Raw genomic sequence first — 22,128 nt, 5'->3', positions numbered from 1 at the left:
TAACAAGTAACAATATCTCGTTATCCGACACGATGTCTCTCCCCCTCTGCCCCTGTCTCTCTCCCTAACATCGATGGGGATATTTATTGTCCCGAGTCGGACAGAACCCACTGCTACAAAGGGACGATAGATTTGCTGTTTGATCTCTTCGCCGAACGGCTCCTGGAGCTTGTCGAAACGTACTGGGTGTTTCGTATAGTTTGCACCTTGAAACGTGTTCTCGAATCAATTTATGGCATGCGACAATTGAATATTTTCCTACTTCTCAAATTTCAATTGTTTTTAGAATATGATAATAAAATATGACAATGGGAAATAGAATATGACGTGAACAGAAATATAATAGTTGGGATGTCAATTAGAATCCGTTAATTTTCGTTTTCACACGTTATAAATTCGCTTTTCCATTCGTCACTGAAATTGAAGTAAACGTAAAAGAGCCAGTGAGCTAAAAGTATTCTATATTATATGTGTAACATATATTGTCGAAAAAATATATATTTTTTTATTTAATACTAGAGCGACCTCGATTGAAATATCTACATTAGAAATTTATCTGCATTAAGCATCGAGACAGGGGAAAATTGTAAAAAAACAATTTTTTTAGAACGAAATATCGCGCAAAACACCTATCTACGTGATAGGTCGTCAAGTCTTTGTGTGTGTTTTCTACAAGTTTCAAAAACTTCTTTTGAGAACGAAATTTTGAAGAATAAGAAAAGAAAGACAAATCTATAAATTATACAGATCGCGCCTTGCGTCTGTACTTCCGTAAGGGATGACCTTACTCGAGATTTACCGTGAAATACGTTTTCTGGGGCTCGTTGAAAACCTTATGGGACACCCTGTACGGGTGGTCGATGCACGTTGGGTCGGCGGGCCGGCTTACCTGACCGCGTTACGAACGCGCGCCTACTCCGCGGCGCAGTTGAGCGCGAAAGAAACCGGCCTGGCAAAAGGAAAAAAAAAAAGTCATCGTCGGTGTGTGACAGCCGGCATCTGAATCCGGGCGGCGGCGGCGGGCCGTCTATCCCCGCATTGTTGAATCGTGTCACCGTAGGGGCGAGGAGCTGCACAGTTGGACGTTCGGCCAAGTTTAAAGGGACGAGAATGACGAAAGGAACTCGTTAATTTTTCCTCTGCGGCAGAAAAGGGAAAAAAGGAAATAATAGAAACGATCCCTCCGACGAACGCGTCCCTCTTGATTGCACGTCGTAAGCGTACCGTTTTAACTTCGTTTATCTTGAATATACGCTATTGTGCAATTTTAATTCCTTCAAAAAAAAAATAGCCCGCAAAATTTTTAAACAGTATACAACTCGCAGAATGTGCGCATACACGTATTCGCTTGTGAATAAGGGTACTTTTCCACCCTTGTACATCGGGCAAATTTCGCGCTGTAAGAGCGAGGCGAAAGGCAAGACGTTCGCAGGGCGGTCGGGGGTCCGTGTCGGGGACAGACAAGGCTGGCTCGCGAAGGCTGGCAGGATTGTGACGGAAGGGGCGCGGGGAGGAGGCGAGAGGGGAAGCAACAACTCGACGAGGGGGTAAATATGCGACAAGTTAGCGTCCGCGTATAAATCTAGCAACGCTCACGGTGACAGGTCACGCAGCGCGGAACCTTCCAGTTTAGATCGCCGCCTCGTTCGCCCACCTATATACGGACATGGGCGCCGCGTCGAGGTTTCTCCGACAGGCGGGCCCCTTTGCAGGGGAAAAGGAAGGAGAGAGGATGCATATGCCTTGAGGAAATTTCCTTACTTATTAGAGTGATTAGTGTAGGATGTACATCTGACGTTCAGTCGGATCGGATGAATAAAAAATATGTATGTAGATGTATGTTTTACATAAATAAATTATATTATATATATATATATATATAATGTATACAATGTTTATAAGTAGGTACCCAAAAAGCGCGAGTAAATCCTTCATTTTTAGCTCACGGTAAATTCGATATCGACAATTGTTGGCGAAATGAAGTGTATAATATCAAAAAGTCACATAATACGACGTACGATATATCTAGAAATACCCAAAGGAAATGCGAAAGTTGGAGGTGCAAAATCGCTCTTGCATAAATTTACTTTTAATTTCGTGGTGCTGAAAGGCTCAAGCGGCTCGGAGTCTGCGACGTCGAAATGAGGAGAACAGAGTTTCCGCTGTGACGTGTCGAATTGGTCGACCAGACGTCAAGCTTGACTAGAATGAATTAAAAGAAAAAACCGCGTAGATCGTCGCGCAAAAAATTCGCTCTGCAAAATGCACTGACCTCGCGACAAATTATTCTCTCTCTCTCTCCCTCTCTCTCTCTCTCTCTCTCTCTCTCTCTCTCTCTCTCTCGTTTAATCCTTCTTCTTTCCCCCCTTTTCTGAGAAAAACGCGATCAACTCGCGACGCCCATGCCCGGCTGGCCGCGTCTGTGTGTGCGTCCGTGTGCGTGGCTCTTATCCGGACGGTACTGATTAATTGTAAAGGGCCATCGACGATGGCCGCGCGTACGGGCGAGCGGTTAGGCGAACGAAGACGTACGAGAGGGGTACACGCCTTCGTTCCGTGCCGCGCGGGCGATCTAGGGTTTCGCGCGAAGGGAGTCGCGAGAGCGATAAGGGAGCGTGCGGCAAGCGACATCTTATCGGGGGGGGGGAGAAGGGGATGAAGGTGGACAATAATTCTTTAATAGAATTAGAAAGGTGGAAGGACAAAGAGAGCGTCGCGTCGAGAAATCACGCTTTTCGCGATTCCCCCCGCGTATACCCTTAAGAACCGCTCGCCGACGTCGCTGCCGACGCCGACGCCGACGTCGAAGCAAGCGTGCAAGGTAGGATCGCGTGCAGACACGTGGTGTGCGCGCTCTGTCCGCCTCGGGGTAGCCCCGTAACGGTGTGTCGTAGTAGCTCATGGTATCGTTAAAAGGGCGAACGGCAGAAATGGCAAAAGGGAAAAAGATCGACAGTCAGATCAAGAGAGGGAAGGAGGGGGGGCAAATTTATTATGGGAAAACGAGAGAGAAATAGGAGAGAAAAGAGGAGGAGAGAGAGAGAGAGAGATAGGTAGAGGGAAAGAAACAGGGCCGCGACAGTGACGACGATGGTGGCAGTTTTCGCGAAATTACCGGGTTCACTAGTACACGTTTAAGCGGGCGCGAGTGCACGGGTGCGAGAGAGGGAGGGCGAAAGGGGGATGCAACTTGACGTGTGCACGGCGTGCGGAGGCGAAAGGGGCGCGGGTGGAGGAGGGTACGGGGAGGGCGACTATGTTGCATGCGTGCGGGGCGAGCTAAAGCGAGCGATGGCGCAGGTGGCAGGAATATGCGGGCCAACATTGGAGAGGGAGGAGGGAGAGGGCGAGGGGAACAGAAAACGAGAGGGAGGAGGGTATCACGAGAACGGGGCACGCGGGGCAACGAGTCGCGCGTTAAAGTTCTCTCTCTGCAAACATGGCAGTCGTCACGCAAGTCACAAAACCCGCCAACGATATCTCGCTCGACTTCGCCTCGCCACGGGAAAACGGCAGGCGTACGTGTGTGTACACGTACGTGCAGCCGTGTTACATGTATATCCGTTTGCGAGACCGCGGCGCGTTACACGCAAGCGAAGTTCGCGAGCGAGCGGTGTAGCAAGCCCGGCGTCATCGTCGGCCCTCGTTGCTTATTCGAGCGTGCTAAGAACGAAACGAGGATTTTAACGCGCGCGCGCGCACGTGCGCACGTCTTCGTTGAAGATAGGTAGGTTGGTAGGTAGGTAGATAGATAGGTAGGTAGGTAGGTAGGTAGGTAGGTAGGTAGGCTGGCAGATAGATAGGTAGGTACGCAAAGTTTTTTACCCTGCCCCTTTTCGTGCCCTTTCTTTTTTCTCGCCCTTTTGCTTTGGCCGGTTTTGAGCCGGAGCGCGCTCGTAAAAACCACTCTTTAACCGGCGCGCCTTGAGAGAACCGGAGAGAGCCAGGCCTCTCCCGAGGTAGATCGTGCCCGGCCCGATCGAAGCGATCGAGGTGGCGGCGGAGGTAGAGCCGGTGAGCGAATCGAAAATGAATTCGGCTATCTCGGGGCTGTTATCGGAGGCGCGGACCTCACGCCCGACTTACACACGAGAGTAAGAGGTTTGCACACGTCGAGACACTTGCTTAGCCTGTTGGAATTTCGATTAGAGCAAACCAATAGGCTCTAGTTACCTCCTTCGACGAGACGGTTGATAGGAGAGAGGTGAGCGACCATGATTGTTGCACGACCTGCTCACGGCTCTTTGCCTACCACCGCGCTCGTGTACTCGCGGCGTTAACTGTCTTCCCACCCACGACATCCTGTGTAATACGTATAACTGTCGCGGACGTAAACCACTGTTAACTATATGAAGCTCGTAAACGGGACATTATCGCTTGATATTTCGTTACGTTAGCGTTAAGAGCGCGGAATTAAGTATAATCATAATCAACAAACGGTGTTCAAGTCGATTTCTTTTAGAATTATTTCATATCTCGCGTATAAGAAATATAAGCTGAAGTTTGAAGCCGCGCGAAGTACGAATGCAGATTTCGAGTGGAATAAAGAACTCGAGGCAAAGAGAGAGAAAGAGAGAGAGAGAGTCAAGCCCGTTCAGTTAAGTAGATTCAGCCTCTTCATCGAAGGACAGGTGGCATCTTCTTGAACCAACGAGACCTGTCGCCGATTACGCCATTGAAATCAAGTTCGTCAAGGCCGACGAGCGCTGTACGGCGAATACTCCAAATCGTATTTCGCAAGAACGACCCAAATAACGAACTTGAACGCCGTCGCGTGGCAGCCACCCTTTCCCTGAATACCCGGTGAAAGGTACTTTCGCGAATCTCGAGGACGCTCAAACGTATTATCGCGGGCTCTCTCTCTCTCTCTCTCTCTCTCTCTTTCCCCGCCACGTTATCGTTCGTGTGGTAGATATTGAGAACTTAAGACTGTCTTTTGAGGTTTTCAGGAAAATTTCCTGCATCTCGTACGACGTGCGTTTTTTTTTTTACGCAAGACAAATGTAGTCACGAGAGTACAATTTTAATGAGACGGGAAGTATGTCAAGAATTACAAAATTTTCCCAGATCCCTTCCTTCTCGAGAACCGTTTGTAAACACGTTCTTATTATGCAACGAAAGTCTCTTCGTCATGGTAATGCGATGAACGCTGTATGCAATTTACGTATACGTCACGCGAACAGTCGGATAATAAATGCGTTATCGATAACTTGATGAAATTCTACGTACGTACTTCGTATACTTTGACACACGGACAGAACGCACGCCGTGCGAGTAATTAAAACACAATAGAACCGGGAGCGTCTCCGAGAGATAAATTCCGGACTGGAAATAATTTTAACTTAGTCGCAAAGTGCTTGGCGCGAGGTGCTTGCGAACTATGCGCGAATTATGTGAATTTCTGTTCCACGACGCGGATCTCCGATAACGGAAAAGGATGGAAGAAGGAGGGCAAGGAGGGGGGAAGAAGGGGGGCCGCGCGGGCGGTGCACGGATACAATGGGAGCCTATCGCTGGGAGATGACGGCGGATGGAAATCGGGACGGCGGCCCTCGAGAGATATACCGCAAGGAGATCGCGGGATCATAGCGCGGCGATTCTACACGCCTAGATCCGATCGCGGCGGCCAGCGGCTCTACGCGCTGCAAATAATTACAGCCGTCCTTACATTCCATAGCAAGGCGGGCAAACTGGTTCCGAGCGCGGCCACTTGCGCTAGAATCTCGGAGAGAAACAGGGAGAGAGAGAGAGAGAGAGAGAGAGAGAGAGAGAGAGAGAGAGAAAGACCCACGGAGAGGAAACCATATTTCTTTAAAGTATCATACACGCGTTTTTCAACCTCTTGCCTACGTCGTCCTGCGTAAAGCGACTCGCCACAATCCGCAACACAATCGCGATTTATATTTAAGTCATGCGACAGCCTCGACGATAATTGTGCACGTGGACAAAGTATGTTATTCGTGTACAAAGTATGTGTATATATGTATATATATATACAAATGCCTTGTCGTTAATGTATATTTCTTTCAGCGGCGATTCTTTCCTGGAAAATGATGTTATTCTTTTTTTCAAAAAGTAACCAACGATCGATGTATGCATATCATATGGAATTAATATATTTAGTATTTTCAGTCGGGTCAATATTGATTCGTGATTGAGAAATATTTTTGTTATATCTGGAACACAGCCCCCATCTGTAGGTTACTTTTCACGTTTAATTTTTTTCCTATAAATGGACTCGACTGTTTTAATCTTTTAACATTTTAATAATTGTACTTATCAAATTAAAGGAGATTTAATTAAACTTGTACTACATTTATTGACAATTACTAGGGCTCAGAGCAATATTCGAACATATTGTATGTTTGGTCTGTTCGAATTATATCAAAGTAAAAAAAAGGAACATTTAATTTGAATATTATGAACAATTCGAAAATTTCTTTTATACATTAATATTTCAAAAAAATTAGATTTAAGCTATAATAATTTCGAACTTTTGAATCAAAAGTGAGTTCAAACAATTCAAACATACCTTCAGTTTGAATTATTTGACGTTCGAATTTTAGATTCGATCTGTTGAAATTATTCGATCGCCTGATATTTACGAGCATTGTCTGAAAAAATTTTCAGAAGCAGAGTCGCAAAGTCGAAGAACAATTAAAGTAAGCTAAATACGATATAGTTAAATAATAAGATGTGTCAAGCTTGATTCGCGACATTAATCATTCAGAGTCTTCGAATTCTCAACATTAAGCTCTCTATCGTGGCGAGCTGTGTCAGGGGAACGTCGACCCCGCGATATATTCGTTTCGCGATCCGTAGAAAGAAGGGTCTGGATAAAAAAAGACGGTCTGCTTAAAATTCATCGAGATTCGAGCGGATCGCGAATCGCCGCGCAGCGCTTAAACGTCGCGCGCACGCGTGCGCGCGCGATATTCTGGTGTTTACACTTGGCCGCGGAAAGATTTCGCAAACAACAGAAACATACGTCGTCTCCGTGCGGGCCGGGTGCGGGTCGTGGTGCGGTGGTGGTCGTAGGCGCATTAATAATGTAAGTGTGCAGATGGTGTGCAGTGAGTGCGCGGCGCCGCTGACTAGGATCAATGTTCCGTTCGCGGTCTATATAGCCAGCACACGACCGCGCGCCGCGATATATAGGTAACAACAGAGGAAGAGAGAGAAAGAGAAAGAGAGGGAGAGTGAGACAGAGAGAGAGGAGAGAGAGAGAGAGAGAGAGAGAGAGAGAGAGAGAGAGAGAGAGAGAGAGAGAGAGAGCGCCGAGGCTGTGTGGGAAACAACACCGTTGCACCCCGCTCGTTCACTCTCCTGTACCCTCCCCCTCCTCCTCCCACACATTCGGATAATGCATTTGCGCGAATATTTTAACCAATCGTAGCGCGAAATTACCATATGGAAATAAGTTCCCCTTTCTCTGTCTCTCTTTCCCTCGATCGATCCGAATTTCGCCGCAACTTGGTTCGCGGGGAGGGAAAAAAAAAACGACTCCTCCAACTTGCGCCACCAAAAGAAAGAAAGAGATTTCCCTTCCCCCATGTTCGAGAGAACACGTGCTCCTCGTGCTCTCGCGTAAGCTCGCTGCTTATGGAACTGTACTTATATAATTTCGGCATGCAGCCCTCAAGGGAAGCCCATCTCGGGAATTCTATAATTCGGGACGGAAGAGTAGAATCTCGTGCGCCGAGTTGTAAATACATCACGAGTCGAAAAAGAAAAAAAAAGTGTTACGTTGCCCTGATCTCACATTACAACTGACTATACAATATTGACGCATGCGCAATTAGGCCGTTTTGTCACTATTTTTTTCTCGTTTTCACGCGTCATTTCGTTCTGTACACAATAATTTAATGTCGTCGATTTAATCATTGAAAAATTTTTTGATTAATGCCGTGACAAGCGTTAATTAATACGTCTGGAAAAGTCGTAGGTTATGAATTTATTCATCTACCGTATTCTTACGAGCATTCTCCGTTTATAGAATCTCCCCTTTATGAAATGCGTATAAATACTTCGACATAATATATTGATTTCTATGTTACGCGTTAAATTGCAATTTTCACGTAAATTCCGCAGTGAATTACGGATTCTCCAAAATGGGCTCGACGATAATCATCGCTAGAATCAAGATATCAAGGCGTATATTGCGAAGATGAGTAATAACATATTTTATAAATTTATTCACATGATTTAAATAAATCAAGAGTATACAGTTAGAAGTCTCACATGCGCAGACGCTCGCGTAGCTTGCTCCTCGCCGGATCGCGCGAGTGCATGCCTCATGCTTTTTTTTTTGTTTTTCTCTCACTCTTCGATTCTTACCTTCTCTTTTACGCGGCAAACTGTATCTTACACGAGGCGCGGCGATAAAGAGTGTATACGCAATATACATATTTACATATCATACAATTATCTCTCCCCGTCCTTCTTTTTTTTTCCTCGCTCATTCACACGGTTTCTCTCCTTTCGTTCTTTTTCTCCCGTGGACATATAAAATTACAAAAAATCATCTACCTAGTCGAGAGTTTCAGAGTCAAAGCTAGCATCGTGATTTCCTATTACGCGACGAGGATGTCGAAAATGCGACGCGTGTCAGTTATATGTATATGTACAATGTACATACGTACACGTACGCAAATTGCGTAAGTAGACAGCGTTATTTACATGAATTGATTCGTAAGTGGTAAGTATTTACACGAGGATGAAATCGTCGCCGCGAAAAGGGACGGCCTGACGATTCGCGCGATCGCGAGAACTTTGATGAGATCTTTGGGCGCGCTCGCTGAAAGTCATCGAGTGAGGTAAACGAGAATTCACAGAGATGCACAGAGAGTCTCAGAAACCTTTGGCTTTAATAATCACTAATTCTCGTATAAATTTCGAATTGAGTGTATTTAGGGAGATTATAAGCTATTTTTGGTACTCGAGTCTAAAAAAAGCTCCCCCGAAAGAAGTCTCTTTAAATAGATAATCAAATAACGTAAAAAAAAATTAAAATTAAACAGAAAATGAAATACTTCTTCACCTTGCGCACTTAAAGTTTAATTTGTGCGTTCAAAAATCCGCGAATAGTAATCGCGAAAATGTAAAATAAAATATTATCACAAAGTTCTGTTTTCGTCAAAAGAAAAATCACATTTCATATGTATATCAACAAAATCCGGGACACCCTGTATATCCGAACGAAACATATTCTCACAAGATGCTATTCAGAAACGTAATTATATCGAAGTATGCGCACACGCACAACCCTCGCGACAAGAGGGTAGGCCGAAAGACTTATTACATCAAGCATACAGAGCAAAGGAAGACGGGGATAGAAATAACAAGTAACAGAAAAAAAGAGAAAAAAAAATAAGAAGGAAGAAGAAACGTCGATCGCGTTACGGCGACAAAAAGAAATTGAAATTTTTGTTGAGCAAAAAAGAAAACCAGAAAACCGGCGCAATGATTATCGCAACAGACATCCCTCAAAATCCCCAGAGAAAATTGTGATATGCGAACACTCCGTCCCTCAATCTTCACGACGACGTTTCTCAACTATTTACACGTATCTCGCGGGGGTCCGTGGCTCGGCACGCGCACAACGTCTTGTAGAATTCACAGTCCGTCGAAGTCGCCGATCGTGCATCACGTGGACGAACACGAGACCCAGCACAACCTTTTAGGAATGAGCTACTCCCGCCGCTCGTTGCTATTATCGCAGTCGGATTGACGGTACCGCGGTCCCATAAATACGCGAGGATACCGGGGTCAGTCGCAGGGAGCTAAACCAGATAGGCCTGTCCGGAGGTGGGTGGAGGCGGCGGCGGCGGCGGTTGTTGCTGCCTCCAGGCGGTCCTCTCGAGGGTGGAGTAGTCCGAGTCAATGGACGAGTAGATGTGCTCGGACAGCGGTCTTCTGTGGTCCTCGCCAATGCCGCAGTTGGTAGTGTTGGTGGTGGCGATGGTGGTCGCCGTGACGAGATTACTGGCCGGCATCGCGTCCCGGTAAGCGTGATTGACGGTTAACCTGGGCTGCGCGGGCGATGACGACGGCGGCGGCAGCGGCTGTGGCTGCTGTTGCTGTTGCTGGATTGCCAACGTGGGGGGAATCGGAGCACCGCCGCAGGAATAGGCGGGCGGCGCGTGTTGCAGCATCAGCGCCGACGAGGCGTCCTTGAAGAGCGCGGCGCGGTGACCGCCACGCAGCGTCGACATCCCGGTTTTCTCGAGACTGCCCACACCACCGACACCACCGTCCAGCGTGTAGGTGTTAATGTTACGCTTGTAGACCAACGGCGAGGATTTGCTCTCGACGGACACGTCGCCAATGCCGGTGGTGGTGGTGGTGGTGGTGCTGGTAGCGATAACCGCAGTCGTCGTGGACGATGGTATGGCGTACCTTAACCGTTCCCAGAACCTCTTCTCGCCCCACGTGAGTATGAGCGCCGCCGTTCTCAGATAGGGCCGCAGCTCGGGATCGCGTTCAACCTCCGCGCCAACGTGCCCAGCTTGGATGACAATCAGCTGGGAGGCTCGACCGCGCAGTGCCTCGTGCAGCGCCGCGCGGAACTCGAAACGCGACCACTCGGTCTGAAGGAAATCGCGGGTAAGCACAATTAGCACGCGCCGGGACGCGTCCACCGCCTCGAGGACGGCCGGTGCGGGCGCAGAGGCGCGCAACACACAAGGCAGGTCCCGGTGATGAAGGCAGAGTCTCAGACCGGCCGCGCCATGTTCCAGTTCGACCGCCAACGAATGTAGCACAAAATCTTCGTCGTTCGGGCTATAGCATACGTAACAATCGTAGAGGCGATCGCGGTCGGCGTCACAGCAGCCTGCGGTCATCGCGGCCACGGGACCCATGCTCGCCGTCGTCGCGGCCTTACCCGATTTCGTCCGTAAGAATCGCAATCCGTATTTAGAATAGGCCCAGGCGCCGACCGGTTCGCGGAACACGAAAGCGAGTACTATGATCACCAGGAGAACGATGATGGCTGAAAGAGTGGCGGCCACCAATGGCAGATAATCCGACACCATGATGCTCTCGATAACGCCGCCCTGAGCGAAATAATCCGAGCAGGCGGTCTCGTTGACATTCAGACGACGTCGATAAGATGGCCTAGCGTCACCGTAGTAACACCATACGTCACCAGCATCAATAACCTTGTGCGCGTTGTCCGATACCCAGGAAGATAACTCCTGTAAGAACTTGCAGCGGCACGACCACGGGTTGCCGCCGAGCGATAGCTCGACCAATCGAGCGTTCAGGGTGACTTGCCATACTGGAAAAGTTACCAATCGATTGCCGTGCAGCTTGAGGATCTCGAGCGATCGCAACGGCAGGAACGTCAGGTTGCCAATGAAGCCGATCATGTTGTTCTGCAGATAGAGCTCGCGTAGGTGCGACAATCGCTCGAATTCGAAGCCTTTGAGCTCGCGAATTCGATTGTCCTCCAGATGTAAGATCTGCAGGTTGTTGAGGCCGTTGAAGGTGCGATTCTGGATGGACTCGATGCCGCTCGCGTTCACGTACAATACGCGCATGTTTTTGCGACCGATAAACACGTGGTTCTGTAACTCTCGCAATACGTTGCCATCTAGGTAGACTTCGGTGGCGTCCATCGGTATCCTACGCGGAATTTCCTCGACTCCGAGGCTCGAGCAATCGACCGCATTTGTATTCCACGTACCGTCGTTGTAACATTTGCAACCGGCCGGACAGGTCATTTCACAATCGCAGGCGTCAAAGTCGCAGCAGTGGCAGAGAGCGAAACAATGCGCCTCATAACGGCAGAGAAACTGTTCCGAGCGTGCGGTCGAAGCCGGGACGATGGCGATTCCCCGCGGTCCGGATGTACGGCACATAGCATTGTCAAGATCCATGACGCGCGGATATTCCCTCGATAAGGTTCGATTATTGATGGTCGGTAGCCAATCCATTGAGCAGTTGCAATTAAAGGGATTGCCACCGATGTAGAACTCCGGTAGCGGTTTGTTTTCCGGCACCTTGGTTAGCAAGAGCGACGTCAACTCCATCGTCTCGATCATGTTCGCGTACATATCAACGCGGGTGAGATTCACTTTATCGGCGAACGTATTCGGTCGCACGATGCTGATGTAGTTGTTATTGATGAACAGCAGCTCCACGCTATCCGGCACAGACAACGGCGAGAGTTCGGTGATGCGATTGTGACTAGCGTCCAAAGTTTTCACCTTCGAATCGCGAATTTTGTAATAGTTGCCGAGACTTTCGATGAAGTTACCATGGATATCGAGCCATTTGAGATTGACAGGTATAAAAGCATAATCGAACCATTCTATATGATTTTCCGATAAATTTAGCAACAGAAGACTGGTAATACTGGTGAATACACCATTAATGTCCGACAGAAAGTTGCCGTCCAGACGAATGGCCTCCAATTTGATATTACGATCGAACGCGTGCCTTTCCACGTGCTGCACTTTGTTTCGGGCGAGATTAAGAATTTGCAGATTCGGTAAGTCCCAGAGCATACCGTGCGTCAGATTGCCGACGTCGTTGCCGATTAGTCGCAGACCGGTAAGTTGATGGAGATTGCGGAAGGAACCGTTGTGGAACTCGCTGATCCGGTTCTCGCCCAGGTCGAGGGTCTTGAGGAAGGCGAGGTCGCGTAACGCATCCGGCACGGCGGTGAGCTCGTTACCGCTGAGATCCAGTTCCTTGAGATCAGAACAGTTGCGAAACGCCATTGTGTCGATGCTCGAAATCGAGTTTCCGGACATGGTCAAGCGATTTAGCACAAACAGACCATTAAAGAGCTGCGCTCCTATAGTGTGGAGCTTGTTGTCGGAGAGCTCGAGCGTATGGAGATTGTAGAGCGGTAAGAAGGCATTGCTCTCGATACGATCAATCGAGTTGTTTCGCAGATCGAGAATCTGTAGGAAGAACAGATCCTTGAACATGCGGGCGTCGATATGTGTCAATTGATTGTACGAGAGATCGAGCACGATCAGACGGATCAGGCCGAGGAAGGTGGTCTCGTCGACGCGATCGCTACCAAGGCGATTGTTCGCGAGGTTCAACACCAGCAACTGCTCCAGCTGGGTGAATATGCCCCGCGGCAGATCGCGTAAACCATTGTGCGCCAGATGTATCTCCCGTAGGTCGCGCGTGGTTTTGAACAAGTCCTCGGGCAACGAGTTCAGAGCGTTGTGGCTGGCATTAAACGTACGCAGCACGGTAAGTCCGTTCAGAGCATTCTTGCCGATCTCGGAAATCACATTCCGTTGCAGGTGTAACTCTTGCAGCTGCCGCAGGCCCACCAGCGGTCCGTCGTCGAGCAATCGCCGTAGTTCGTTGCGTGAGAGGTCCAGGATCCGGATGTCGGCGCGACAGGATCCACCGCTGGCATCGGCGTGCACCGTTAAACCGATGTCGTCGATGTCGCGAATACGATTGCCGGTGAGATTGAGAGTCTGTAGATTGTCCAGTTCACAGAGCAGTTTAGGCGGCAGCGCTAACACGTTACTCTCGACGATCTCCAGGGTATGAAGCTCACGAAGGCCCCGGAGCGAACTCGGCGCGAATTCCAGGTGTCTGGCGGCACCCCAAGCGGCATTGAACGTTTGTACGACGAGTCGCTTGAGCTCCGGCAGCGGTAGAAACGCATCCTCCGGGATACGTAGCACCTTGCAACCGTGCACGTAGAGCTCGTGCAGGCCGGCTAACCGCTGCCAACTCTGCGCGTTTAAGCTGCTCTCGAAATGATGCACGTCGCTGCAACGGATTCGTAGCTTGAGTGCACCATCAAGGGACGGCGCGAGGGTGACGATCGCCGTGGGGTCTAGCACGCGAAGAGCGCAGTCCGCTGTGCGGGTGTCGTTGCCCGCCTCGTTGGTCCACCGACAGGCGGCCGCGGCCGGATCAGGGTGCATCGACATCAGCAACAACAGCAATAGCGTCGTCGCGAACAGGCGACGGAACGGGGCGACAGTGTTCACCGTTATCACTGTCGACGTCGACGTTGACATCGGGGACAATGTGGTCGAGGGTACTATCGATGACGTTGTCCGTAATGACGCCGCCAACGGCATCGTCGTCGTCGCCGTTACCGTCGTCGTCGCGACGACACCCCTCGGCACCGTCGTTATATCGGTTCGCATTTTTACGAGCAGCAGCCAACCCTTTTTGCTCTCGATGTCAACGTCGAGTCGCGCGTCCGGGCAACGGCGGCGACGACGAAGACGAAGACGAAGACGACGACGACGACGACGACGACGACGACGACGACGACGGCGGCGGCGGCGGCAGTGGTAACGGCGACGACAACCACCACGACGACGCTCGCTTCGGCAATCTTGGGGTAACGAGCGGCCCTCTCCCTTCTTTCTTTTTCATTCACGCAACGCACACGCGTATTCGGGCGGCACACAGACTCACGACTCGGCACGACGACGGCGGCGACGACGACAACGGGGAGGACGAGGTGGCCGACGACGACACACGCACGCACGCCACATACACACGACGACGACGACGACGACGACGCGCGGGGCTGCTCCACAGAAGGGGGAGGAAGAGCGCGCGCGCGCTCACGCACCTCGTATCACGTATCAAACGCGGAGCGGCCCATTTCCCTCGCCCTTTATCCACGGGCTGGCCACCACAGCGAGCCACCCCGTTGCTGCCACCCCGGAACGCCGCACCGTTCACTCGCGCTTCCACGAGCCCCTCGTCACCACCCCCGTGTTGTAGATCGGCCGCCCTTCGTCTCGCGGCCTCACAAATAAAGATACTCTCCTCTCTTTTGCAGGTCACAAATAAAGATACTCCTCCTTTTCTTAAATCCTTAATCAGGTAACCCGTGAACTGAATATCGGAGCACGCGTATCTTTTGTTCCTTCACCGGGATACAAAACATCAACCCCCGGATCGTATCACGATTGTGCACGACGGTGGCCAGAACGCTCCTCGATGACGAAACGAAAACAGGCCCGTACGAGCGCGAGCACTCGTGCTGCACCGTCGCGCGCACTCGCCTCGCATCGAGCACCAGCACTGAACCCCGTGAGCGCCTGAGCGCGCATCATCGGCATTCCCAACCGTTGCGAACCCCGGTTACCCCCGCCGCCAACGGTTCTAGGGGGCACCACTTTCTTGTAACTGTCGACAGGAATGAGAAAATGTAACTGTTAGGATTGCGGGGAATTTGTTCTGACACAATTATTAAAAATAACAAGAATAACGAAGCCTCCTTAGAGCCGACACAAGTCGGCAGTGGCATGTTATCATTACCAGTAACCGGGTTTTAATCATAAAGAAAGTTTCGTTATTCTTGCTATTTATCACAGATTACAAGATTAAATGTAATATTCAAAATAAGATCGTAAAAGAATTTTGCTGTGTTTTGAGTTTTGCATGTAAAGAGAAAAAAAAATAGTAGAATCGCCTATTCTACATTTTTACAAAACTTGAAAGATATCTTTTAAGCAGATATCTCGGAATCTAACTGCTATAAAATTTGAAAAATATCTTTCGAATAAATTACGGAAAGAGATTGACACACAAATAAAATTGCATGAACAATTAAATAAACTTTTAATGCTACGAGAAAAAAGCTTTAACAAAAATTATTATTTCCTTTTATCAATTACAAAAATTACTTTTGTCCGTTTGTGTTACTAATGAAGTTTCAGTATTTTGAAAGTGTATTGGACAATAGTCAGAAAATATCCAGTGGAAATATTCGAGGATCTATTATAAAAAAGAAATACCTATTTGGAAAAGTCAAAACAACGATTTGATTATCACATTCGCCTTTTGTTGCAATTGTTTTATTAAATAAACCTATTTGACATTTTAACTTGAAATTATATAATAATTATAATATAAGTAATAGTTTTATTGCATTACATGTAAGTAAATTAATCAAACAGGAGTTATGCAATCAGAATAAAAAATAGAAATAAAACAAGATTACTGCTAATATTATATACGAAGAGAATAAATATAAGAAATACATTTTTCATAAAATATTTTTGCATAAGAATATGGAAGAGATTGTATAAAACATTTCGCGATACTAAGTATAGTGTACTTTTTGAATTCCTTTTCATCCTTTAATTTGTCCATGTTACTGTATGTTTCACGTAATAGGTTCGTTTGATTTGTTTGCACTTTCCGCACTTAAATTTTCATGAGAAATGCAAGCAGATTCATACAGATAAAATTATTTCGTACATTTTATTCTTGCACTTCTAGTATTTTCCGTATTTAAAACAAGATAAATATATATCTGAGCATTAGGAAGAAAAGAGCGAAGAAATCAAGTGTAGAGAGTGCATATAAAAACGAACGGATTTGCACCCTCGGCTAGGGATTATTAAACGTATTCCCGGCAACTACGTCGTCACCGTCGCCATCTTCACATCTGGCGCTGGTCGCTGCAGGTCGTTAGGAGCTGACGCGAAACATTTGCAGTCAGTTGGTGGTAGTGCGTGGCAGCGTATGCCAGGTGCGTCGTTTTTCTCTTTCTCTCACTTCTCAGTCAGTACTGGTCAGTAACGCAACGTTCGGAGCAGCACGGAGGGAAATCCCAGTATCCCACGACTCTTTCGACACCATCGAAATGAAATCGGCTTACGTGATATGCGTGTTACTGGGCGTGACGATCGGCACCACGCTGGTGCTAGCCGACGGTAAGTTGGTTGGGTCTCGACGTTGCCGCATAACGTGGCAAAATGCGTAGCTCATGCGTGCGTGATAAATGAAGTCCAAACGCGCGATAACGACGACAAATGCCGTCGCGGATTTCGCGTCTCGTGCGACGCCTACCCGCGTCGAATTACTCCGATAACTGCGTTGGAGCTGGAGTTACTCCAGCAGCGATATTCATGAAAATTCACGGATTCGCGTTCCCCGACACGAGTTCCGTCCTCACGTGTGAGATGTAGAGACATTTTCCCCTCTCGTTCACGCGCGGAAAAAATTCATGAAAATATGAGAGAAAAAAAAAGAGAATCGATCCGTTAGAGCGACTCAATAATGTACACGCTTCTTATGCGGGTTCGACCTTCGTTAGATGACGACGGCAGTGTCGAGCAGATTGCTATTGATCTTTCGCCGACCACTACCGGCCAAATCTTAACCGCGACGAACGATAATGATCGCACGCGCGACGGCAGTACATACATTCGCGATAGCTGGACAAACGATATATATATACACACACACATTAAACCGCGATACTGCGGCGATTGAAAACTCACCGTGAAGAAAAAAATATGTATATTTTACATGTATTTGTATTTTGATGCACGAGAGACGAAAATATATAATCACCTTCGAGTTTATTCAACGTAAAAAGCGTAGGAAAATTCAGTAGAAATTACTTATAAATTGTGAAATTACTGTTGTTAAAAATTTACAAAAGATAATATTCAATCTTAATGCTATTAAAGAAAGATTTAATGCGAGTTTTATCTTTGCTCTGTACTTTCAAATACGAATATTAACGTGAATAATATTTTATTAATTTCAAAAACGTTTTAATAAATAATTCATTTCACTTGATGCTTATGTATGCACTTGCGTTTTTACATAATACATAAAATAGTATTAGCTCATCACAAATAAAGATTAAAATGCTTTGATTGTATTTTTTGCTTATTGAGTGTAGAGAAAAATATAATTCTGAATTTATTTAAGTCGAAATGTATAAAATCTTCATCTGTAAAAGGAAAAATAATGTACAGATTTTTTATGCTTTCAGGCACGTTACAATTGATGGTTGAAGCAACAACAGCTACACCTGTAGTTACATCAAGTTCTGTAACGGAATTAACAAAGAATGTCTCTAATTCGGAACCTAACGTGACAACTCCGACACCACCACCAAAAAACAATTCTACTACTACTTCAAGTACAACTCCTGCGAATATTACTACTACCACCTCCACTACTATTACTACTACCACCTCTAAAACTACTACTCCTATACCTACACCTTCTGATAAAACGACTAGTACAACGAATAGTACTACTACAACTACAACTACTGCAACTATACCTACAACAACGTCATCCAAACCAACTACTACTCATGCCCCGACTCCCACAGCTCCACCCACTAGCACAGGTTCATCAAAAACAACAGCTGTACCAACAGCTTCGCCATCTTCTAAGGACCGCCAGTTTGATGGTCTAAGCTTCTTTGGTACGTAACAGATGTCATTCTGTTATTTCTGTGAATTGATTGACGTCTCGTTGAGATATGTTCGATAAAGCGATAAAGTAAACAACTTCTATCGAAATGTTATCAAAATGATTAAAGTAGTATGCATAACAAACATTATTTATAGTAAAATTCTTTCAGATAATTTTCTTTGTTATAAATTATTTTTGCATATTCAAGTTATTAATTAAGTATGTAACAAATACTTATTGTTAGATATCAAAGTATATTTATGTCTATCTTTTTATTGCAGGTGGTATTATTCTTACAACATGTCTAATGGCGATCGCTGCATTCTCGTGGAAATTCTATAGGCAGTGCAAGGAAGGAAATTACCGTACACTGTGATAACATACGAGGCTATAACGAATTTTCGTCAAGTAAACGCAAAATTAATTGGACTAAGGACTATAATTATTTTATTGTAATGATATTGCGTATTTTTATAACGCAGTTAAATGTTGCGTGGTTTAAGTGCTCTTAGTAATGTGATGTGCAACCACGAGTTCCGTTTTTCTCATGTATATCTATCTAATAGAGGGAAGAGGGGGAGGAGGGTTAAGTATTCGTATGTATTGGAAACAATAACGTTGTATTTAGGCGCGTTTATTAGTAGGTGAGAGAATGTGACAAGTTGCGTGTTGTAAGTAGAAGGGAGAATGATAGAAGGTGGGAAGAGGGAAAGGTGGGCGCATTGACGAGAGCTAATGACCAATCAAACGTACATTCCAAGAGGGAAAAAGAGGGAGATCTTTCTAAACGCGCATTATCCTACTTCTTATTAGCTTTCGCTCAAACTGTGTGCAACTGTCGGCGAACTGTATCTTTAATGTACGGTACGGTGTATATATTTCCACAGTAAAGTTATGTAAGATCTGACTTTTCTACGAGACGGGAGAGAGAAGAGAAAGTGTTAGACTTGAGAAACATTGAGCTCGGCGCAGGTATCTTGGCGTGAAAACGCCGAGGTAAAACGAATCTCCAAAACATTTGAATCTCACGAATGAGTCTCACAGTAGTATAGATGACACCGAATATACATTAATATATACATTATTAAAATTAAACTGTATTAAAAATATTGATAATCGTATAGTATGATAACACAACATGTGCGAGCTGAATTCTCTTTTTCGTATCGTTGATCTTGCTGCATGACATTTTCTTTTGGTGAAATTTACATAATAATTGTAAAAATATATACGGCATTGTCAGAGTAAAGGTTCTTTTGCTCTACTTTCTGATTTACTCTGCGTCGTTTAAATTTGTACTATGTAGTGGTGTAACAGTTTTATTTTTTGCAATCGGACTTTTCACTATTCTTGAGCGCGCCAAGAATCGTCAATTATTTATCGCGTTGCAATCGTATCAATGTCCATGAAAATCTCTTTTAAAATGCTTATTCGTCAAATAGAATGCCTAAGTAATAAATAGTTCCTTTCACACATTTTCGCCTAAGATGAATCAAACTACACACAATATTAACTAGAACATGTTTTCCTTTTTTTTTTTAGTGCAAAACGTATTATATAGATCGCAGAATTAATTTATCGTTTTTTTTTTGTAACATGCATGTTATATCTGAGCTATTACAATTGTATTAAGTAATTTTAAGCAATGTTCTAAGTAACGTGTCACGTTTATTATAAAAGACAAAAAGAATCATACATTATATTAATTGTGTGCAATATAATTTCAGTTCACCATAGGTTACCTTATGATGTAACATTGAGAATCTAAAGACACAACACTGTTAATATTTTGTGAAACCTAATCCTTCTACCTGATATTCCTCTTGATAATACGCCGTAATAGTATTACTGCAATAGACACTTGTCTTTCGATCCGCGATGTTTCATATTTTGCCTTGTCAATATTTTTTATAGCGAAAAGAATTTCAAGAAAATGATCTGCCTCGACAAACGCATTTGTTTAAAAGTATTATAATTTAATAACAGTGTATAATATTAAAAAATCCTGTAATATTAAAAGAAAGTGACATGTAGATCAATTGTAAAATATTTTTTTCACTGCATTATCATTCGTAAGGCTACAGATTATTTAAAAGTTGTCCGAGAACAGACAAGCGTCTTTTTGTATACTTCGTACAATAGTCACAAAAAATGCATGTATCGGAAAAACAAGGCATAATTTTCTCACAAAATGACGTCGGAACTATATCTCAAAACGCCAGCGAGCCACTCCTTTCACGTTCTCCGCTGACGCGAAAATAATCAATCGTCGCCGAGAACCGCGTGTTTTGCCATGGGCATCGCCAGAATTACTTGCTCGCGCAATTTTTAATATGGGAATTTATTCTGTCCGGAGAGGGTATTGATCGCATCACAGGGTTGTTACATATACTTGACACACATATTTCCGCTTACAGTTAATACGTGGCTCTAAAACTCGCGACTCTAATTGTCGTTTCTCACACCACAGAGGAAAAATCCATCATGTTACACAAAGGTGCGAAGGGAGGAAAAAGGGAAAAAAGAAAACAACGAGGGAAAGGTGAAAGGAAAAGATCAATATGAGAAAACCATCTTATGAATATTATGAATAAGAATTTGTACAGAGAAAGAGAGAGAGAGATATATATTTATAGTTTCAACTTGAAATTGCAATGAGATATTCGATGCGGCAAACACGATGAAGCCGTGATATTGCAGTCGATAAACTTGCATGGCTTGAAAAGCTACAATAATTTATTCGACGCTGAGAGTTTCTTCGGGTACCAAGAAAAACGATTGTAAGACGTCTTGTTACTTCGCACTGGAAGATTCGGAAATTTCTGACAACATATTTTAGTTAATAAATTATACAGGATAGAAAGTATTTACTCTCAAATTTATTGTTTAAAATTCCAATCCAATACTTTAAGTAAATTGTCTCAAAAAAAAAAAAAAAAACCTTTTACTTCGCAAAAATATAATAAAGCGTTATTAGAAAGCATTTTATGACATAACTATATATATATATATATATATATATATATATATATATAATAAAATATTATATCACATATATAAAATAAAATATAATTAAACTATAAATATATGTATAATAAGATATATACCATAAACGGATTATAATTATATAATAAAAATATTGTAACATATGTGGGCTATGATGTACATTAAAATATCATCAGGTTATAATATGTGTAGTAAAATATATGTAATATATAATATGTACGTGATCGAATTATTGAGTGATGAACTATGCCGAACTTTGTGGAAGCCACATGTGCTTTTACTCCCGTTTCATTTTGCGCATATTGAGCGTGTGAGTGTTGCGGCATAACGTTCCCAGAGATGAGATATGGCGCGGAAAACGAGATAAGAAAAACATACGCATGCAGAAGAAAAGAGATCGCGGCGAGACGAGCGTGACGTCATGAAAAAAAAGAAGAAAAAAAAAGAATGCCAGCGTGACATCACCTTTCGTTTCGTGTGAATTTTGTGTGGCGAAAACATGTACTACGCGTTGTTTCAAAACGTAAATCTTTTCGCAAAAGTGGTCGAGAAATATTTCCAATTAGTACAGTAAATATACGTGAAATCATCTCAAGGAAGCTGAGATGGAAGCTCAATTTCTTGGAGAGGATTGAGTTTCTTCAGGGAACTACAGATCTAGTTTTGGAATTCATACAACTAATTAATCTATCAATTACTTAATTAATTAGACGTCAAATTTAGCAGAATCTACACTTAAATTTTAAATATTTTTATCTCTATAATTACGTATTTTTGTAAATACGTTACTTGTAGAAGTGAATATTAGCAAAAGCTGAATCGCTTACATAAAATCTTATTGAATAATTTTGTATGCTATATAACCCTTACCGGATATTCCTTAAAATTTCTTTTTAAAAGCATATTAAACATGGTAGAATGTTATAGTTTGTGATTACA

At 44.9% G+C, this 22,128-nt stretch overlaps 2 protein-coding genes across 2 annotated transcripts; one reads left to right on the top strand and one right to left on the bottom strand.

Moving 5' to 3' along the window:
* Positions 1-1,837: 1,837 nt before the first annotated feature.
* Positions 1,838-15,549, bottom strand: LOC105830144 (toll-like receptor 7). The gene has a single exon (XM_012669314.3). The coding sequence runs from the start codon at positions 14,139-14,141 to the stop codon at positions 9,783-9,785; it is 4,359 nt and encodes a 1,452-aa protein (XP_012524768.1). The 5' UTR covers positions 14,142-15,549; the 3' UTR covers positions 1,838-9,782.
* Positions 15,550-16,403: 854 nt separating this feature from the next.
* Positions 16,404-20,952, top strand: LOC105830145 (integumentary mucin C.1). The gene is made up of 3 exons (XM_012669315.3): positions 16,404-16,676; positions 17,750-18,193; positions 18,465-20,952. The coding sequence occupies exons 1-3, from the start codon at positions 16,607-16,609 to the stop codon at positions 18,557-18,559; spliced, it is 609 nt and encodes a 202-aa protein (XP_012524769.2). The 5' UTR covers positions 16,404-16,606; the 3' UTR covers positions 18,560-20,952.
* The last annotated feature ends 1,176 nt before the right edge of the window (positions 20,953-22,128 follow it).

Source organism: Monomorium pharaonis, chromosome 4 (genome assembly GCF_013373865.1).
Source record: "Monomorium pharaonis isolate MP-MQ-018 chromosome 4, ASM1337386v2, whole genome shotgun sequence".
NCBI classification, from domain to species: domain Eukaryota; kingdom Metazoa; phylum Arthropoda; class Insecta; order Hymenoptera; family Formicidae; genus Monomorium; species Monomorium pharaonis.
This window is presented reverse-complemented; position numbering and strand designations above follow the sequence as displayed.